Genomic DNA, 22,752 nt, shown 5'->3' with positions numbered 1-22,752 from the left:
CAAACACTCTGAAATTGGTCAACTACTGTACTTTGACTTGAAGCATATTAACATTTGAAATCTCATGTCAAATAAAATGATAATGATTAAATAAAAATAATAATCTCACCTTCAACCAATACTGGGGATACCAGGAAACACCCTGAGCCTCTCGACATGGAAACCAGGCATACTGAGACACTCCATCAGAGAGGTCAAACACCTTGGACTGGCATGTCTGGGGACAGGCAACATAAAAACAGGAAATGGTATCAAACTATTAAAGTTCAAAGTTTTTAAACTTTTCTAAAAGTGTCACGGTTTAGTTGTAGCAATAATCCAAACGAAAGATGTGTGATGCAGAAAGACGATGAAATAATATTTAATAAACACCAGGATCAACGCAGCAATACACACTGGAGCGTAACTTCAACACAAGACCCTGAACCGAGGAAGACAGAAGGCTTAAATGCATGAGAAAGACAATCAACAGAAACAGGGAACAGGTGAAGACGAATGAGAAACCATGACAACTAATGAATGACTAGAACTAAGGCAAAACTGAGACAATGAAAACAAAACAAGACAGAACTAAACATGACCTTGACACAAAGATGGCTTTGTCTTGACAAACTCTGCTCTTGTAGTTCTATACATGTTGGTATGGAAGCTTGTTTCTGCCACTAAATAAAAAATGTAATTGTTTTTTTCTTGCAATTGCAGGTTTACATTTCACAATTCTGTTGTTTTCTCACATTTTTTCTCTGTAAAGTCAGAATTGTGTGATATAAAGTTGCAATTCTGACTTTATATCTATTTCCAATTCTGACTTTAAAAATTGCAATTCTGACTTTATAACTCACAATTCTGACTTTATAACTCACAATTCTGACTTTATAACTCACAATTCTGACTTTATAACTCGCAATTCTGACTTTATATCACAAAATTCTGACTTAACTCACAATTCTGATTTTATATCTCGCAATTCTGACTTTATATCTCGCAATTCTGACTTTATATCACTCAATTCTGACTTTATATCACTCAATTCTGACTTTATATCTCGCAATTCTGATTTTAAAAATCACAATTCTGACTTAAAAAAAATCGCAATTCTGACTTTATCTCACAATTCTGACTTTAAAACTTGCAATTCTGACTTTATATCTCGCAATTCTGACTTTATATCTCGCAATTCTGACTTTATATCTCACAATTCTGACTTTATATTTCCAATTCTGACTTTATATCACTCAATTCTGACTTTATATCTCGCAATTCTGACTTTAAAAATCGCAATTCTGACTTTATCTCACAATTCTGACTTTATCCTGCAATTCTGACTTTAAAACTCGCAATTCTGACTTTATATCACAGAATTCTGACTTAACTCGCAAATTCTGATTTTATATCTCACAATTCTGACTTTAAAAATCACAATTCTGACTAAAAAAAAAAAAAAAAAAAAAAAAAAAAAAAAAAAAAAAATCGCAATTCTGACTTTATCTCACAATTCTGACTTTATCCTGCAATTCTGACTTTATCTGCAATTCTGACTTTATCCTGCAATTCTGACTTTAAAACTCGCAATTCTGACTTTATATCACAGAATTCTGACTTAACTCGCAAATTCTGATTTTATATCTCACAATTCTGACTTTAAAAATCACAATTCTGACTTTATATCTCGCAATTCTGACTTTATATCACTCAATTCTGACTTTATATCACTCAATTCTGACTTTATATCTCGCAATTCTGATTTTAAAAATCACAATTCTGACTTAAAAAAAATCGCAATTCTGACTTTATCTCACAATTCTGACTTTAAAACTTGCAATTCTGACTTTATATCTCGCAATTCTGACTTTATATCTCGCAATTCTGACTTTATATCTCACAATTCTGACTTTATATTTCCAATTCTGACTTTATATCACTCAATTCTGACTTTATATCTCGCAATTCTGACTTTAAAAATCGCAATTCTGACTTTATCTCACAATTCTGACTTTATCCTGCAATTCTGACTTTAAAACTCGCAATTCTGACTTTATATCACAGAATTCTGACTTAACTCGCAAATTCTGATTTTATATCTCACAATTCTGACTTTAAAAATCACAATTCTGACTAAAAAAAAAAAAAAAAAAAAAAAAAAAAAAAAAAAAAATCGCAATTCTGACTTTATCTCACAATTCTGACTTTATCCTGCAATTCTGACTTTATCCTGCAATTCTGACTTTATCCTGCAATTCTGACTTTAAAACTCGCAATTCTGACTTTATATCACAGAATTCTGACTTAACTCGCAAATTCTGATTTTATATCTCACAATTCTGACTTTAAAAATCACAATTCTGACTTTATATCTCGCAATTCTGACTTTAAAAATCACAATTCTGACTTAAAAAAAAAAATCGCAATTCTGACTTTATATGTCGCAATTCTGACTTTATATCTCACAATTCTTACTGTAAAAATCGCAATTCTGACTTTATAAAGTCAGAATTGCGAGATATATGTCGCAATTCTGACTTTATCTCGCAATTCTGACTTTAAAACTTGCAATTCTGACTGTATAACTCACAATTCTGACTTTATATCTCGCAATTCTGACTTTATATCTCGCAATTCTGACTTTATATCTCACAATTCTGACTTTATATCACTCAATTCTGACTTTATATCTCGCAATTCTGACTTTAAAAATCGCAATTCTGACTTTATCTCACAATTCTGACTTTATCCTGCAATTCTGACTTTAAAACTCGCAATTCTGACTTTATATCACAGAATTCTGACTTTAAAAATCACAATTCTGACTAAAAAAAAAAAAAAAAAAAAAAAAAAAAAAATCGCAATTCTGACTTTATCTCACAATTCTGACTTTATCCTGCAATTCTGACTTTATCCTGCAATTCTGACTTTAAAACTCGCAATTCTGACTTTATATCACAGAATTCTGACTTAACTCGCAAATTCTGATTTTATATCTCACAATTCTGACTTTAAAAATCGCAATTCTGACTTTATATCTCGCAATTCTGACTTTAAAAATCACAATTCTGACTTAAAAAAAAAAAAATCGCAATTCTGACTTTATATGTCGCAATTCTGACTTTATATCTCACAATTCTTACTGTAAAAATCGCAATTCTGACTTTATATCTCGCAATTCTGACTTTATATGTCGCAATTCTGACTTTATATCTCACAATTCTGACTTTATATTTCCAATTCTGACTTTATATCACTCAATTCTGACTTTATATCTCGCAATTCTGACTTTAAAAATCGCAATTCTGACTTTATCTCACAATTCTGACTTTATCCTGCAATTCTGACTTTAAAACTCGCAATTCTGACTTTATATCACAGAATTCTGACTTAACTCGCAAATTCTGATTTTATATCTCACAATTCTGACTTTAAAAATCACAATTCTGACTAAAAAAAAAAAAAAAAAAAAAATCGCAATTCTGACTTTATCTCACAATTCTGACTTTATCCTGCAATTCTGACTTTATCCTGCAATTCTGACTTTATCCTGCAATTCTGACTTTAAAACTCGCAATTCTGACTTTATATCACAGAATTCTGACTTAACTCGCAAATTCTGATTTTATATCTCACAATTCTGACTTTAAAAATCGCAATTCTGACTTTATATCTCGCAATTCTGACTTTAAAAATCACAATTCTGACTTAAAAAAAAAAAAATCGCAATTCTGACTTTATATGTCGCAATTCTGACTTTATATCTCACAATTCTTACTGTAAAAATCGCAATTCTGACTTTATATCTCGCAATTCTGACTTTATATGTCGCAATTCTGACTTTATATCTCACAATTCTGACTTTATATCTCACAATTCTGACTTTATATCTCACAATTCTGACTTTATATCTCACAATTCTGACTTTATATCTCGCAATTCTGACTTTATATCACACAATTCTTATTTTATACCTCACAAAAAAAGTCCGAATTGTGAGAAATTCTCAATTACCTTTTTTTATTATTATTTCATGGCGGAAACAAGCTTCCATATGTTGGTAATGTTACAATGTTAAAAAAAAAAAAAAAAGTAAACAATTAATTAATTGGGGAAAGAAAAAAAAACTTAGTTAGTTTGCTGGTTTTACAGTAGCTTGTCTCCCAGCTAAGAAAAACAGCCTGAAATTTAACAACCTAAAATACAGGATGACTGTTTTCACTGCAGTTCTCTAACAGTCTTTTTTATGCCTTTTTCTGTTTGTTCCTCTGTAAATATGCAGGGCCAAATACCAAATTAATTTAACGGTCTTAAACACGTCTTGACAAATTGACTGGTAAGGAAGAAGCATATGGTTGGTATCAGTGTTGTTTTGTTGGCTGTAGGTGGACAGCTCTGGAAACAGTGTCTACCCTGAACTGATCTGCATTGTGTAATCTGTTGAGAATACTGTGAAAGTGATTTTATCGAACCTCGCTGAAAAAAAAAGAGCTGTACACATCATGACATTAGACAAGGACACCATGTTTCGCCCAATCTCCTGACCATATGAAATATGATACATGTAATTGGAGACACTATGGAAACTGCACGGAAAAATAATGAATCATCTGACCAAGAGATCTGTTGATGTGTCATGTATGATCTGGACCCTCAAGGAATAAAGCTATATTGCATTTCCAAGCGCTGTAACCGCAGGTGGCACTTTTTTCCCCTGAATGCAAGGAATGCACTTTTCATGTTTGTGCAAAGCAAAAAAACTTGGATAAACATCATACGTTAGTGTAATGGAAAGAAAGCCTTTGTGATGTGTGCTTAATTGTATTGAATGTGCACATGTAGAGTACTTTGAAACTGAAAAAGTATATTTTAAAAAACTACATTTTAAAGAATGTAAGGACCCATATTATATTAAGTGTCTGTAACTATGTACAAACATTTGAACTAATAATTTTATACAATGCAGTTATTGTGCACATACATATTTTTACATTGTGCTTATACTGATACCTGTATAAAATACTGCACATCTGTAATTAATTTCTATAATTACATCAATAATTACACTGCTGACCCTTCCCTAAACCTACCCATACTACCCATATGAAAAGGTTATTATAATGCCTTATTTTCAAAAATGTCACTTCAAAAGTTAATTAATTGGTATTTAACAAATTTGTCTTTTTCTGCACCTCTTTGGGCAACAAGACATAATAAAACATCTCTTTCTGTCACTTTTACAGCAGCAATAGGAACACTGTTTTGTTTACTTACTACTCTTGAAATTGTTTTCGGGCATTTAAAGGTAGGGTAGGCGATGGACAAATGGACAAAACATGATAAAAACTTGCAGCTCTGCAATTGAAAGTGGCTCATACACACACCGTCATTCATCTTGAAATCATTTGATTTGATTTGCGTCTTCCGATTGGTTCTTCTGTGGACTTTTTCTGACAAAAGGAAGTGGCGTTTAGCGGTTTCTGCCAACGAACCGGTATTTCTGAATGGGATGACGCTGGGATTTGAAGTGCTCTGATGAACGTATACCATGTGCGGAGAGCATTCACTCAATATCATCATCATCTCATTTTTAACGGAGGTGGCGTTTAGCGGCTTTTGCATCTGAAATCTTCATATTAGTTTCCATCATGAATTCCATAATCTTTTTTTAAAAGTATGCTAAAGTGTACTTGTTTTTCCCACAAGGGAAGGTACAAAACCGTACCTTTACCCTGGCCTCGGGGCTCATCCACGTGTATTTATTGCATGCATTGATTTGATGAGGTCATCTGAGGAACAGCTACCTATCAGTGGGTGGTGGAAGTCTCCCTGCGGATGCATAGCAGGCCTGTGACATCACTGTAAAACCACAACTCCACCGCCAGGAAAGACCCACCAATAGCCCAGCATGAGGGGCTAAATAAACCAATAAAACAAATGATCTACAACTTATTGACTCAAACCACAGGTTACTGGAATGCGAGGACAGGCTGTAAATTATAAAAGAAGCTGGAAAAATCAACACTCGGTGCTCGGAGCCGGTTGGAGAAAACTGATCTGAAAAAACTCGACTGAGATCTTGTGCAGCGAGGCCGGTCTCGTCAGTAAGGTGGATCACTGACAGCTGCAAAGCTGAACTCGGTGCGGTTTGCCGGGGCAGTCTCGAGTGCAGAAAGTTGCGCTGTGATGTAATTGCGGCTGTTTTTACCACCGCGTCCCACACTGTGTTAAACAGAGCAGGCGACGTGCAGAAATACTGCACTTATAACTCAGCTCCAGGGTCGACCCAGCAACTGGATGTTTCGATGTGAAGTTAATTATAAGCAAACAACCTCAAGCGTTCACTCCTGAAAACAAAGTAAGCTTGGGATGGTTTGACAATTGTGTCCAAGTGCTAATGTGTACCAGCTGTGTAGTTCTGGAGTGGAACGCCCCCCCCCTACCACCACCTTACTACAGACACATATACACAGAACCCACAACCAAACCCCAAGATTTTGTTTGTAAATCACCACTTAAGATAAAAGGGAAATGGAGAGGAATCATTGGGAGCCACAGGGGGAGGCCTCCTGCCTCCTCTGACCGCACGGGCAAAACTCTTCTTGCTCAGTTCAGTTGAGGCTTCGCTGTCAGGTTCCAGTGTATGCTAAAAGGCTCCATATGGATTCCTAACAAAAGTTTATGCAGTGTGATCAATCAGCGCCTGAACAAGCCACTGCTTCCGTCCTCCTTCCGGCATCCTTCCACCACTCCAGCTTCACCTTTTCTTACCACAAAAACCAATCAAAAGAGTCCCAGGGGGTAAACCGGGTTCAGGTGGAGTCTCAAGCTTGAACCCTCCATCATGGACAGCAAGACAAACGTGCATTTCTCTTCTTCATTAAAAAGAAAGATGAACGAACATGAGCTAATCCAATGATTCAGACCTGCCAGAGTTCACTAGTGTGTCCATGTTTGCCACACCAAAGAGCAGCATGTTTTCAACAGTCCTTCAGAAAAGATGTGGATATGCAACAGGTGTCCTCTGCAGAGGTAAAACAAAGCACTCAGTCACTGCAAACCTCGGGATTCTCAGAGGAACCCATGCTTCTCGATGCAACAATAACACAGTCAGCTCTGTGCGGCCTGGCAACAAATCAGCCCCTAGAAAACTTGACCAAAGCACTATAGTTTGCAGATTTGCAACTGTATGTAGTGTAAATTAAGTTTGCGCACTCTTTTTCGGTGTTACCTGCACTCAGATGTATTTGTCAAAACGTATAATTTTGCATCATCCACCAGACTTTTGACAACTCCGGGGCTTTTGTTAAAACTACAGCTCGAACTTCCGCATTTTTTGTATTCCTGCCAAAGGACAGTCAGATTGACAAAGAGCCAGTACCAGAATCAAAAGTGCAGTATGGGTGTTAAAGCTTTTGGCAAAAATCAACAACACAGCCCTTTTTCTCCGTTTCTACTGCATAGACAGCCAAGTTTTATTAAAGCCCATCTTGCCAGGAGTGAATTCCCCCTTTAACAGTGTGGCTTAAATGAACCAGAAAGTGTTGTTTTAAGTATTAAGTGTCATTTTGTCTTTGAGCAAAAATGCATTTTTTAAGGGAAAAATCATTTATTTTGCAAGATCTCTCAAATGAGAAGCATTTTGGCTGCAAAGTGATGTCCATGAAGAGTGTTCATGCTGACTATTAAGCACATTTTGGCTTCTTGTGTCACTGTGAACATTTAGAGGCATTTCGTCTTTGTTTTCCAAGCTTAAAGACTTTCAACTCTACTATTGCTAAAGGATTTTCCTCTGCATACACAAACCATTTTAAGGGAAACGAGCGTTTCTTATTTGGAATCTATTTGCATATTTGCTTGTTTATTTTCCCTGCCCACATTGGATAAACTCGAACTTGTTTTTCCAGCAAAATTGGGACAAATATGATGAGGCTTTGCCAACTAGCCAACTAACATCTGCAAGATATTCATCGAGAGACCTTTGTGAGGTTCGAATCCCAAACATGAGGGAACCCTGCGCAAAATCTGCCATGTGAGGTAACATCCTTTGGTAGCCATGCAGAAAGGCTCAAAAATCTGCCACAAATGTGCTCACAGAATAAGGGAAACGTGGGACCAGGTCTAGGTGCAACCTCATATCAAGTTCTCCCAGATGAACTATGACAGTACTGATCTCTGCACCTTCATCTAGAATGTCAGGCCTGAAGCGTTGGCTCTTGCCTCTGTGGGCATACAAGGAAAATGTGCGGTTGGCCAAAGGTTTCCCAAGAGCACTCCGTCTGTGAGTAACCTCCACATCACATAAACAGCCCTAGTTCAACAAGCTTCCAAAAACCCTGACATGTTAACAGCCAGCAGTGCAAATGGAGGTTGCCTTTTAAAGTCCAGTCTTTACCATCTGGAATAACTGAAGCAGGAGAAGACTCAACAGTGTATGGCAAATCCTTACATTTACAATTATGCATCTGGCAGACCCCTTTATATCCATCGCATTTAATTCTATCATTACATGCATTCCCTGGGAATCGAACCCATGACCTTGGCATTGGCGCCATGCTCTACTGCTTGAGCTACAGGAATCAATGGCCTCTTTTCTGGTTGCACAGAGATGACGGCATTGCTGAAGACGATTAGTGACCCAACAAGAAATGGGCGCAACTCATCCGACTCTCCCACCTTGTAAGACCTTGCCAGCGTTTTGCGGTAGAGTCTGTTCACACGCAGACTCCAGCAGCACAATGCTCTCCTGTATGCCGTCATACGTCTCCAGGGCAATGGAGTTTGCGTCATCGCTCAATGAGGAACATGGGCGCCTTACAGATCAGCTGGCTGCGTTATGTGACCTCACTATGCTAACATGTGCTTACTTACAGTTAACTGGTGAATTCCCTCTGGTCCAGCGTCAGCTAAAAGCAGAATCCCAATGGTGCCACTACATGAACAAGATGTTCTGTTCAAGCATTATTACAGCGGAGTCCCATTTGTGCTTTGCCAGGTGTAAGAAGTACCTCAAATGACCCCGCTAGCAGTTTGCCCAGGAGACAGGTAAAATTAGGAGCAGGTAATTATTTAAATAATTCAACAGTAATTCTGACGCCCGATTAGCTGGTCTGTGGACTTTCTTCCTATGCTTTTAAGCACGCACTGTTGTGACCATGTTCTATATAAAAGCAAATGCAAACAATTGCCAAATTATAGTAGTTTAAGTCATTATTCTTACAAAATGCAAGTAGCACACACATTGCATGCTATTATGCAAAATAGGGATGTGCCCAAAGCTGAATACCCTATTCAGAAAGGCACGAATAATGCCAACAAAATGAATAATAAATGAAAAAATTTTATATCAAAAGTTTATATCAAATGAATGCATTAAAATCTATTAATATGCATGTTTTAAGAAATCATTAAGTAACATTAAATGAAGATACTAAGACACTACAACAATGCATTTTTTTCACTTTCACTTTATCGACTTACATCTAAAAATTGGCTTTTCTTTTAGTTTTGACACATCTAAAATTGGTATATTAAAGATATACAGTATATAGTGTCTATTTAAGTCTATGTATTAATATTCTTAATTTTTAAATATTGCATTGCAACAATGCAAAATGTGCCAATTGGAGTAATCACAGTTACTGTCCAAAAAGTCTACTCAGGAAATACTGTCCGAAATAAAGTATTTAAGAGCATTTTTTTCCAATATCGAAAATTAATTGTTAATCCATGGGTATGAACATTGTGAAACATGAAACTACTTTAATTGAAACATGATTTTTTTTGCTTCCTCTGCACTCGTGATGTAGAAGAGAGATGACGGACTATTCATTGGAATCTCTTTGATTAATTGGTATTAAATGTTAATTCGAGTTCAAATGGATGAAAATGGGCTAGTGTTACTGCAAATGACCTGAAATCTCTTCCAGGCCACACATAAAGAAAAGACATTGTGTTCTCTCCTGTTAAAAGATACATAGACGGTCTTTAAAATGTCAGGTGGTGAGCAGAGACATTGCAGTGTGTAAGTTTTCAGATGCGAATGAAGATGTGCTCTCTTGACCTAAAGAATGGTTTGTTCTTCATGGCAAATAGTTTGAAGCCGTGGCTCTAGGCCCACTGGCATCTGATGCTCCAGTACAGACCATCCTCCCCTTCTGCGCTCGTCTTCTCTTCTCTTCTGAAAACATCCCAGCTGATCCCTATCGGCTACGCTCATGTCCCTACAGGGGTGAACGGGCCCTTGAAGGTACGGGACATGTCCAAACCCTTCTGAAGGAGAGGACACAACACACAGCCGAAGAAAACAAAACAACACAAGCATTTCAAAGCATTTAAGAGCTCTTTAAGTAGCCCTGATAGAGGCGCCTTGGGTTGTGTTTACTGCAGGGCCACTTCAGACCGCTCTACAGACGGCAGATGGCACTCTAAGAGCCAGATGAAGCTAGAGCCATGTATGAATGAAGTGGATCGACCCATGAAAACATGTTCAGAATTCTACCTATTGATATTTTTGGAAATGTTTGCTTCTTGGACATTTTAGGAAACAGCCATTCCTCAGAAATACTTTACACTGTCTGTTCTTAGAAGGAAACAGGCCAGGACATCGTGCACGAGGGCTGCTTGACACCGAGGTCGGCGAGTAACTTCGCAGACATCTTTACGGTCTGCTCAGCTCTGGAGATTTTATCTCCAGTCTTACGGAAGGAACTACGGCAAGTATTTGTTGCAAGCCAAAGTTCTTCCATGAAAAGGACCATATTTTGCAAAAGTCTACAAGATTTCCAAAAGGCCCAATTTTGGAAAAAAAAAAAAAAAAAAAAAAAACCAGATGCACACAATTCACAATTATTTTGTCACCTGATTGATAGGCCTTTTAGAATGACTGTAAAAACATCACTCTCTAGGTTGTGGTTTGCTGTGAAACCTTTACTGATTTTTATAAATTTATTTCAAGTATTGTTTACTTGACTATCCATACATTTTTTATGTGAGTTTAATGTGAGTGGAGTATCAAATTTGATGCATCAGGCTTTTAAGGATCATTTATTTGTTCATCTCTCAGTCAACATTGCATTGCATTATATGTTTTGCCATCCACAATAAAAACTAAACAGTAAGATGATATTTAAATGCTTACTTTTATGATGATGCAGTTTAGTTTTTATCATGGAGGGCAAAACATATAATGCAATGCAATACAATGATGTTTGGGAGATGAAGAAATAAAGGCTCCTCTAAAGCCTGATGATCACGTTTGATACTCGGCAAAAACACATATGCAAACTTTTTTTTAAAAATATGAGGTTAAATAAACTTCTCCATTGACTATTAATTCATATGGCAGGCTTTACAGGGTTAAAAGTCTTAAATAGTTTTAAAACTAGACCATTTTGTACACAAACAAATTAGATATAAACTAATACATTCATGCATGTTAGAATATAAGAAAATATGAATGGTGTTTTTAGGTTTTTGGGTGTCTGCATTTTCTGGCATTATTATGCATTTGCTTGCATCTTCTGAATTGTTACTAGGGAGTTTCTAGGTTTCTAACTTTTACTATTTCCTGTATGATGAATGTCACATGCTGCACTAAATAGAGGATAGTAAATGTTTCATATTTCAAATATGCTTTCCATTGGGGTGAATGAAGTCTGTTTCCTTTTGAGGAAACTCGTGCTGCATCGAAGACGCCTCCAGTGTGATGGCGTCTGAAGCACGTGTGAAACTAGTCTCAATTGGTGCACATTACATGTGACCGCATACATGGAGGCTACAAAGGGGAGCCGGCACACAACAGTGTTAGCTTCTGCTCGTCAGCAAGCGTTCTGTGTTGGTTGTCAGTCTTATTTGGTGTTGCCTGTCCCAGTTGCAAAGCATATGTCTATATATTTCAAATAAAAATAATGCAGAGTGAGAGGCAATATAAGCAGTGTGCTTAGATACATCACGGACGGGGACGCACACTCGCTCTGTGTTATGTGCCTCAGAGCGGAGCATGCACGGGCAGTGCTCGAGGGTGCTGCTTGTGTGAGTTGAGAGGTGCTGCCGCTCAGAACGCTCTGCTCCCGTCTGGCCCTGTTTGATGAGATAGGCCAGACTCATGCTCCCCATGGTTCTGGACCCGTGTCTGCTGAGGCAGTGTGGCGTTTACAATCATATGGAACGCAAATGGAGCTGTTGATGAGCTCAAGGCGGCTTCGGCCATTTGTCAGCTCTCATCAACCAGCTCCATTGTTCCCATTCAGGTGTCGGAAGCCTTATCTAGTTCTGAGGATCTAGATGTTCTAAGCATCGAGGTAAGAGGGACTGAGCATTCACCACCTTAGTCCACTGCTTTTGAGGAGCTGCTGGAGGTTGTGACCAGAGCAGTGGCCAAATGAAATATCAAATGGCCATCAGAGAAGCAGGAAGAGCAAAAGAAAAGTAAACTTGATGAGCACTTCCTGCAGGCTCAGTCACAGCCTTCATGTCGGGGTCTGCCTTTCTTTCCTGATCTCCACACTGAGGTGTTGAGATCGTGGAAAAGGTTGTTCTCATCAAGAATATCAAGCCCAACTGTACATCATTATTCCTCCATCCTAGGCTTGAATGGCTTTGGGGTGATGCCACGGGTTGAGGAGACTTTAGTATCATATTTCCCACCTGACGCTGTGTCATCCCTTAAGACACTGGCGCTGCCCACCAAACCCTGTCGCACAACATCTGCACTGGTGGGCAAGGCATACTGCATATGGCAGAGGGTCAAGCTGGTGCATGCCTGCATATGACGGGCATTATGCAGGCATACCAGGCCGACCTATTAAAAGATTTAGCAGGAAGGTCAGGCTCAACGACATTAAAGAACTGCATCGAGCTGCAGACTTTTCTCTTCGAGCCACTGAGGAGATGGCAGCTTCATGGCAGCAGAGAGACTTTTGTGGCTGAACTTGTTGGGCATCAGTGAGAAGGACAGGGCTTTCACCCTCTTCTGGCCTCTTCAGTGACATGGCAAATACTGTCATTGAGAGGTTTCAAGAGGCAAAGCAAAACACCAGCTTATCGTTCATGCTCGGAGGATGAGGCCTGTTATCCAAGCCAGGGTTCCTATTTGGGACTTGGCAGTGGTTCTTAAAGGGACATCCCTTCGAACCTATTGACCAGGTGTTGGAGAAGTTTCTCTCTCTTAAAGTGGCCTTCCTGCTAGCCATTACGTCCATTAAGAGAGGTGGGGACCTGCAGACTCTTTCTGTTGCTCCCTCTTGCCTCGAGTTTGCTCCTGGGAGAGTTAAGGCCACCCTAGGCCGGGCTACATGCCCAAAGTGCCGTCTAATGTGGCACAGTCGGTAATCCTGCAGGTCTTTCATCCACCACCACATGTGTCAGCTGATCAAAGAAGGCTACACCTATTATGCCCTGTCCGAGCCTTGGAGGCCTACATACGTAGGTCCTCGGGTTGGAGGAAGTCAGACCAGCTACGTGTGTTTTGGGTCACTTAAGAATGGTCCTTCTGCCTCTAAGCAGGCGGTTAGCAGATGGATTGTGGAGGCCATCTCTTCAGCATACGAGGCGTGCAGTTTTGCCTTCGCCTCTCCTGATGAAGGCCCACTTGACTAGAGGAGTGGCATTCTCTAAAGCTGTGCCATCGGAGGTTTCCCTTCAAGAGGTCTGGCTGGGCCTCACCGCACACCTTCATAAGATATTATAGCTGCGATCTGCCCTCCACGCCGGGTTCTCAAGTCATCACGTCATGAGTTGTGCCTGACAAGCTTCACATCAGGACAGGCACTAGTCAGTGTGGCGCAGTGGGTATTTTGTTCCCCAAAGTGTCGTTTTCAACGCAGCGCAAGTTCCCTCAAAAGGGAATGTCTTGAGTTACGACTGTAACCGCATACCTTTGCCACACCTCCTGAGTGCCTGAGAACGACTTGCTTCAACCTATCAGAAGCTTTTCCACACATGCTTCAGACGTTATCACGCTGAAGGCATTCCCCAAAGTGTCATCTTCGACGCAGCGTCTAGTTCCCTTCTCAGGGAACAAGGGTTACAGTTCTAACCTGAGACTTTCTCATCAAAAACCTCCAAACAAAGATTTTAGACTGGTAAAATCCTCTAATAGCATACATTTTGACAAGTCAGCCAATAACACTACAGCTTGTGAAAATAAGAAAGTTTGTTTGTGCGCGACATCATCAGATAGCAGGTGATTCAACTGTGGCTGGTCCACGAACATGCAAAGCGTCTAAAAGTAATTCAAGCTGACCCCAGTTTATAGCAACAAAAGTGACCATTCAATGTCAATAAGAACTGTTTGTTTGAGCAACCACTGGCAAGACAACGTTGAGCAATACAAATGCATGATGTGACGACAGTGAGTTGACATGATTGGCCTCCTTATAAAGCCAAGCTGAAACACCCATAAGCAAACAACCTCCATTGCTATCTGTGTGAATGCATCTTAAGAAGGAATATAGGTGGACACAAACCTTAGTAATAGCAGGATATCCTGCTGCCACGTCGGCTGGGCAGTAGAGCCTCTCTTCATGGGACACTTCCACTGTGGTGGCCCACTGGTCCAGGAAACCGTTCGGCGTGTACAGGCCACAGTCCTTCACACCTGTCTCCCGCTCAAAGTCTTCACAGACGCCGTCGCCGTCATAATAGTAACACATGCTCGGCTCATCTGCACACACACATACACACACACAAGTGTACATATTCATGTTTGAGAAAGACAAAGTTTTTCATGTTTTTTTCATGCAAATAAATTCTCAACACTATGGGCCAGATTTACTAACAGCTTGCACCAGCGCAAACCCTCTTTTGGCGTTAAAAAAGCCACTGTCAGGATTTACTAAAGACACACTGTGAAAAATTAGCGCTGAAAAGGTGTGAACAGTTATTTTTGAGGCTGACCTTTCTGCATATGCATTTGTAATAGTTTCCCTTTCAGACCCAAACTCTATGGGGGGAGAGTATTTAAATGAATCATGCAAGGTGTTTTAGGTTTGCGCTAGTCAGTTTACTGGTATTTGCAGCAAAAAAAGCATGTCTTAAACCAGACGTGGTTTGTGACATGCTTTTGGTAGATTGCGTTGGTCATTATGGAAATGATCCAGCTGTGTCTGTGTTCTTTAATTTACACGACATCAGTAGATCATGCACAGAACTTTCCACTTCCATTGGCTCTTTATTGGAATTGCGCTCTCACACTAATTTGCCCTATTCGATAAATCTGGCCCTAAATGTACTGTAATTTTTTTTTTTTTTTTAGTTATAGAAAAAGTACTGTTTAATGACAGTAAATAAAGCCTGAACTCAGTGACTCAATTGCCAGAACAAAAACAGCAGAAATTGTTGCTTTTCTGGAGTCTTCTTTTATTTTCCATGTGCAGGGATTGAAAACCTCTGTCCTCACAGTTCCATCTTAATCCTAATAAAATTCAGAGGAAATAAAGATCTCAAGGGATGTTGATAATGTAATAAAATGAATAGGAAAATGTAAATTAAAAGTTAAGTTTACTGCACTATGTGAGTATATTGCTTTAAATAAAATTCATGCTTATTGTAAATATGTGCCAGTGGCAACATTTCTGCTAAATGATATCATGCTGCTGCTTCTTTCCACAACACAAATATCTGGTGAGTAGCGCTAAAAGCATGTACAGTTTTATCCAAAACAGAGAGCTATTCTGTCAGTGTTTTATTATGTTGGTTGTTATTATACGCATCAGAAATACGTATTTCCAGTTCAGAAAAGAAACTGGAAATACAGGATTAGGGGAAGCATGTACAATGAAAATAACAAGGGTCCTAAAATTGACCCTTGAGGGACACCATATTGTAGCTGAGCCGATGCAGAAGAGACGTTTGCCTAAATTTACATAGAATGTCCTTTCTTTTAGAGACAAATTCAGTTTAGTGAAAATGTAGTTTAGAAATCATGTACTATGGTAAATGTGTTTTGAGTATTAAAGATGCCACACAAAAAATACATTGTTAATCGATAATCTGCCCCTGTAATCATAATCTGTGTGAAAAGGAATAAAGGTTGGTGGGGTTTTACTGCCAATAGTGTTCATTTCAGCTGGAAACTGTGGTGAACTGCATGTGAGACAGTTTATTAAAATGTAGGTATAGACACTTTTTCCCATTAGCCTATAGGTTGATAGAATGTCTATATTAAACAAATTATTAGGTATGATGAAAAAGTAGTGATTTTGTGAATAGAAGTCAACTGAAAATATGTGATGATCTGTTAAAGTTTACCACTTGTGAAAGATGCCCAAAAGTGAGTTTAGGAATCATGGGAATGTATTTTATGTGTTTCCATTTTCCCTTTAACTATAATGGCCTTGTTTGTGTTCTTAGACGACGCACACATGATTGCTGGATATCATTAGGCAGTGAAGTAAAGGACACATCCACACCTGCCAATGACGAGTGAATTTAAAAATAAATATTTCTACTAGCCATGAAACGGTATTTTGCATTTTGAGGACAAACAGGTCATTGTGTTGCACTCGCATACCCACTTCAAGAATGTGAAGACTCGTTGTGATTTTTCTCCGAAAATGTTCACTTTGATGGCTTAATGTGAGCAATATTCAACATATGTGTCACCACATGGAGCTCCAAAGAATGGCAACAGATGTTTTATTTAGCAAGCGGCTTGCATGCCTGATCTGAATCACTCACGTAATCTACAACAGTGAGGGTCAGACTGTCCTTCTCAAATATAACTTAAAACCATCATGCTGCAGGTCCTAATAAGGTTACCGGCCAATGGCGGAGTAGTTTCTCAGATTTGCCGCTGCCGGGTGTTAATTTTGGACCCTGGACACATCTATACTGCCTTCAGAATCCGGGCAGATGAAGGCATCTTAGCAGACAGGATGTTGCGCAAACATTGGTTTCAGATGTGCCTTCATGCTTTCCTACCTCCGACGGCAGCGTTTTTCAGCTTTCGGATACATCAGGTTTTCCAGGGCCGTGAGTAAGACAGGAGAGCTGTTGAGTTTTGGGATATTTGGGATGAGTTTTCCAGGCCCGGGAGCCGCTATTCCTCATTCAAGAGTTTTAGCCTCTCTCCTTCAATATTCCTCCTCACTATTTCTCATTCTCCAAGTCACATTTTCTCTCCCACATTGTGTCTCCATCCACTCCTACTCTGTCTGTCTATCTGGCATCTTATCAACAAACTGAATATCAGTGCTGCAAATAAAATGAAGATCAACAGTGCACAATGCACTAAGAAAGAGACCCTTTACAAATTTAGCAAAATTAATCATTTTAAAACAAATTTAAACAGAATTTAATGGCAACACTAAACAATAAGGTTCAGTTTGTAACTATAACGCCCCTTTCACAAGATGTAATATCAGTCTCTGGTGTCTCCAGAATGTGTCTGTGAAGTTTCAGCTCAAAATCCCCCACAGATCATTTATTATAGCTTGTCAAATTTGCCCCTATTTGGGTGTGAGCAAAAACACGCCGTTTTTGTGTGTGTCCCTTTAAATGCAAATGAGCTGCTGCTCCCGCCCCCTTACCAGAAGAGGGCGGAGCTTTAACAGCTCAACAACAACAAAGCTGGAGAATCTCACGCAGCCAAAATGACGAAAGTGTTCAGCCTTACATTGTTCAAACCGGAGTCGACACTGATGGAGAGACTCAGGAAGAAGTTACAACTTTTAGACGTTTCTGAATGGTTAGTGGATAAATTGACGTAGTTGCTGTGGAGTTGATTCAACTCATCCACTAGCATGTGCCGTCATGTTCATCTTTTGTGTTGAAAAATGTCGTAAAATGATGGCATGACAACAACACTCTACTACAACAACTCTCCTTCTTCTCTAAAGCAGCCCAACATGGCCCCGCCCCCTTTCTTGCGTGTTCTCGGGGGCGGGGTTTATGTAAATTTTGGGGTTAGTGAAACGGTTCCGTTTCTCTAAACTCCGCCTTTCCGAGAGCCTGCTCTGCTCGGTCAGATGACCCCCTCTGTTGTGATTGGTAAACTGTTTACAGCGTGTGTCGAATACCAAACGCTCATTACCATATCTGAATTTCAGCTCCGGAAGCTTCCTCGGCACTTGATAAATGTGAACAGTTTTACAGTATCAATTTAAGTGCAAGTCTCATCCTTTGGAAGTGCATCAAAGTGGATTTGCTTTGGCAGCAGAAAACAGCGTCTTCTCGACATGAACAACACAAACTAAACTCTTCCAGTCTCAGATACAACTAGAGTGATTGAGGGCGGAGCAAAGCAGATGCTTTTCACAGGCAGCCAATGAAGACCATGGGCTGGCATTATGCAAATTTGTTACAAAATTACATGGGTTCATGCAAGAAGTGAGACTGGAATTACTTTCGACTCATTTGAGAGACAATAACTGTTTATCTGCACTTTGATCCTTGAAACTTTGCAGACCTTTTACATTCATAAACAAATATGTTTCACACTACATGAAAGGTAATATCAGAAAAGAAGCAGAACAGGGACACATTAAATGTTAATTAATGCAACGGGATCTAATTGTAAAGTGTTACCAATTTAATAAATTAAACAATCCATGTCAGTCGAGCACATAATGGAGAAAAATGAACTGTGTACAGAATAAGACCGAGCCAAAAATAGTGATAATGAGCATATATTTAGTGATAAAGAGACACAGGCTGTCTCTCTTTCTGCCTGTCTGTCTCTCAGTGTAAGGGTTTCCAGCAAGGAGGACGGAGGCGTGCCGTGCCAAGTTGGCTCGAGCCTTCACATAAATTCCAGAGCTCCCCTCTGCTCAGCTCTGCTGATGTTGAAACGAGGGGCTGCAGAGGGGGACAAACACACACACACACACACACACACACACACACACACACCTAGCGTTCACGTGGCCTTGCGCACAGCCATATGCACGTCTGTGCCACACCGTACCCGTGACACCGTTATATTCCTCAGAGACAATGAGACGAGCAATTGCACTGTCTCTGGACAACCTAATTCAAACACAATATTGAGATAAGGAAAACCAAACGCTATCTTTGGTTCAGCGGAATCCAGCTAAAAAAACAATCAGTTGCACAGTGAGAAAGACAAACGGTTCATTCATGATGATGCCTGATGGTTCCACACAAAAACACAAATCTTTCAAGCTGCCACACAGATGTGGCTCCTTCAGCAAATGGTAGAAATAAACTCTCAGACAAAATGTCAATGCCTGATATTCTGAAAATGGTGCTTGTATATCACTAACAGTCTGAAAAGAGGAATCATATCAAATCAAGTCGCTTCTGCTCACCAAGGCTGCATTTATTTGATCAAAAATTGTGAAATATTATTACAATGTAAATCAGCTGTTTTCTATGTGAATATATAGTAAAGCGTAATTTATATCCTGTGATGAAAGCTGAATTTTCAGCATCATTACTCCAGTCTTCAGTGTCACATGATCCTTCAGGAATCATTCTAATATGATGATTTGATGCTCATTTATGACTATTATCAATGTTGAAAAAAGTGATTCGTAATTTTGTAGAAACTGTGATGCAGAATTCTTCGATGATTAGAAAGTGCAAAAGAACAACACATATTTAAAATATAAATCTTTTGCAACATTTCCATGTCTTTACTGTCACTTTTGGTCAATTTAATGCATGCTTGCTGAATAAAAGTAATAAATTCTTTCAAAAAAAAAAAATCTTACTGAACAAAAAGAAAAGTGTTGTATTAGTGTTTATAAACACCCTCTCTCTGACATTTGGGATAAAATGGGCCATTTTTTTGGTACTGTACTTTTAAGACTTCTACTGAATATCTAAATGCTCGCTGTTGTGATTGGCTAACCCTTTCGCATGTGAAATAAGTAAGTCCGTCCACTCACAACAAGTTGGTAGCGCTGGTCCATGGCGAGCCCAAGCTGCTGAACACTGAATAGGTGTCACTGATGTGCTCTATATCAAGAGCAGTACGAGTGTCTGTTTTACACTTTGCATTTGTTTCTAACAGTAAACAAAATTACCCTACTGCTGTCTTTCAGTGACGTAACCTTTCCTTCCAGAGACCTGAAAGCATTCTATTTATTAATAATACAGAAAGGGAGAAGGTGCCAAGACATCCTTCCCGAATTTGATAGTGTGTTCGTTTTGAATTAAATGTCTTACAGATTTTACAATGGATGTCATAATGCTATTGATAAAAAATAGCTTTGGCTCTGGAGGCAAGAGCTCATCTAAGCTATAACTCCTAAAGTGCTGCTCTCAGAGATGCTTTTTTCGGAGCGAGACGGTAACACATCTCGCAAAACTGTCAACCAAAACTGACGTACAGCATTGAGTACGTTTAAAAGCGTGCCACACTTTTGTCGTAGCCGTATGACAGATGGCTGTAATGAGCTGCTAATGCACTTACGGTTTCTCTCGACACTTACCAATACAGTTAAAAAACGGCTCCTTCTTACAGTGGCCGGAGCAGCCGTCTCCATTCATAGTGTTCATATCATCACATTCCTCTCCCTGGGACCTGAAATAAATCAATGTATATATAATAAACTTAATATTGATGATTTCCCTTGGTGGATATAAATCTATGTTGCTAAAAGCATGAACCTCTGTATGAACATTTGAAGTGTGCGGTGTGGATATATGAGAGTATGTTTCCCAACAACTTTAAAATGTTTTGTTGAGGCAGTGGACGAGCCTCAAGGTTAATGTGGTGATCCTGTAAATCAGAAGAGACTCAAAGGCCCCCAGTATCCAATAAATACATCATATATTAACAGATTCTTCTGATATAGGCAAATTAATGAACCACAATTCATTTTGTGATTCCAGATGCTTCAAGAACTGTATATTATTCAACAGTAGCTTGATATTCTGTATGTTTTGGATGTCTGATCTCACCTCTGGATGAGACCGTCTCCACAGTACGGCGCTCCGAGGCGGTGTGTGAACGGAGGTGATGGCTCGCTCTCGCTCCGACTGGAGATGGTTTGGACCTGATATGTGTACACACCACCATACTCAACATCCCTGTGGAAAAATGCAAGAAACCATCACACATCTGTCCAGGATCAGGAATGCACTTTAGATTAAGGGTCATTATTTGCCACTAGGATTGATTCTTCTTGTATTGTGAAATACTTTAATTAATTGAATTAAATAAACAAATCAAAATACTATAGGCTGCTTCAAATACATTTTTATCATCAAAAGCAATCTTTACACTGCAAAGGTGGCAAAGAAGCTGCATCTTATATGGCATTCATTTTTATTCACAAAGACAGCATAATACTGCTCAAAGGTGGCATTCAACATGTAATTATTAAAGCGGACTTATTATGCTCTTTTCACAAGATATAATATAAGTCTCTGGTGTCCCCAGAATGTGTCTGTGAAGTTTCAGCTCAAAATCCCCCACAGATCATTTATTATAGCTTGTCAAATTTGCCCCTATTTGGGTGCGAGCAAAAACACAAAACACTGTTTTTGTGTGTGTCCCTTTAAATGCAAATGAGCTGCTGCTCCCGCCCCCTTTCCAGAAGAGGGCGGAGCTTTAACAGCTCAACAACAACAAAGCTGCAGAATCTCACGCAGCCAAAATGAGGATTGTCAGTAACGGTGTTCAGCCTTACATTGTTCAAACCGGAGTCGACACTGATGGAGAGACTCAGGAAGAAGTTACAACTTTTAGACGTTTCTGAATGGTTAGTGGATAAATTGATGTAGTTGCTGTGGAGTTGATTCAACTCATCCACTAGCATGTGCCATCATGTTCATCTTTTGTGTTGAATTGACCCTCGTTTGTGAAGCAGTCTGGTGTAAAATGACGGCATGACAACAACACTCGACTACAACAACTCTTCCTCTTCTCTAAAGCAGCCCAACATGGCCCCGCCCCCTTTGTTGTGTGTTCTCGGGGGGGGGTTGTTGTAGTCCATAAAAAGCGATTTCTTTGAAAGAAAATATCTCCTTTGCATTGAACTTTGAGTGTCGTAACTTTGCAGATGTTGTTTATGATCAAACAGCAACATTACACACTAATTAAAGTTAAAAAAAAAGTCAACTCATAATCAAGGACCCCTTTGATATAATTATACTGTATTAGCCTACACTGTACACTGTTTTTTCCCCGAAGTTTAATTCAATAATGACAACACTCAAAACAGATTTGACTTGAAAGTTACTGAATATGGCAATGTTAATGTATTTGGTCTTGGCGGACTAGATCTGCTGCTGTTGATTATTGCTGCTGCTGCAGAACAAGTATGAACTTACAACTGCTGATAAATACACATGTGAGCATGTAAGATCTGCTGCTGCTGCATAAATACACATACATCAATCCTGTAGCAGATCTAGACAGGTGGAGCTGGGGAGGTGGAGGGGTTCAGAGGAACTCTGATAGAGCTGCAGGACTAGATTACAGCAAACACTGAACCAGACTATTTAAATGCAAGTAAAGAACATTCAGTCTTGACTAGGAGTGGTCAATGACTTGAGCTCAGCACGAGTTCTGCACTATCGCAAAAACTCCTGTTATAATCACTGAAGCTGTCAACACTGCAGACCGAATCTCTTACTAGCATTGTAAAAATTCGTAAAAAAAAAAAAGAGAAAATCTAAGGGGCTGTTTACACGGCAACTAAAAACGTAAAACTTTGTATGCGTTTTGGCCATTCATTTACACGACAACAGCGTTTTGGGTGCCTGAAAATGCAAACTTTTGAAAACAGGTTTCAAAATGCAAGGTTTTGAAAACGGTCTCCTTGTAAACAACAAAAACCCAAATCTGTGAAAATG

The 22,752-nt window shown here is 39.2% G+C and overlaps 1 protein-coding gene across 1 annotated transcript in view; it reads right to left on the bottom strand.

Moving 5' to 3' along the window:
* The window catches only part of pappaa (pregnancy-associated plasma protein A, pappalysin 1a), a 113,164-nt gene that overhangs the window by 51,840 nt on the left and 38,572 nt on the right, over positions 1-22,752 (bottom strand). Inside the window, exons 9-12 of the mRNA XM_048189493.1 lie at positions 20,854-20,982; positions 20,382-20,473; positions 14,451-14,647; positions 110-217 (exon numbers count right to left, since the gene is read on the bottom strand). Of these exons, the coding sequence (XP_048045450.1) occupies positions 110-217; positions 14,451-14,647; positions 20,382-20,473; positions 20,854-20,982 (526 nt within the window). The remainder of the gene's footprint in view (positions 1-109; positions 218-14,450; positions 14,648-20,381; positions 20,474-20,853; positions 20,983-22,752) is intronic.

The sequence above is a fragment of the Megalobrama amblycephala genome, linkage group LG4 (genome assembly GCF_018812025.1).
Source record: "Megalobrama amblycephala isolate DHTTF-2021 linkage group LG4, ASM1881202v1, whole genome shotgun sequence".
Classification (NCBI taxonomy): Eukaryota; Metazoa; Chordata; class Actinopteri; order Cypriniformes; family Xenocyprididae; genus Megalobrama; species Megalobrama amblycephala.
Note: the sequence above shows the minus strand (reverse complement) of the source record. Positions and strands in the feature narration are given on the sequence as shown.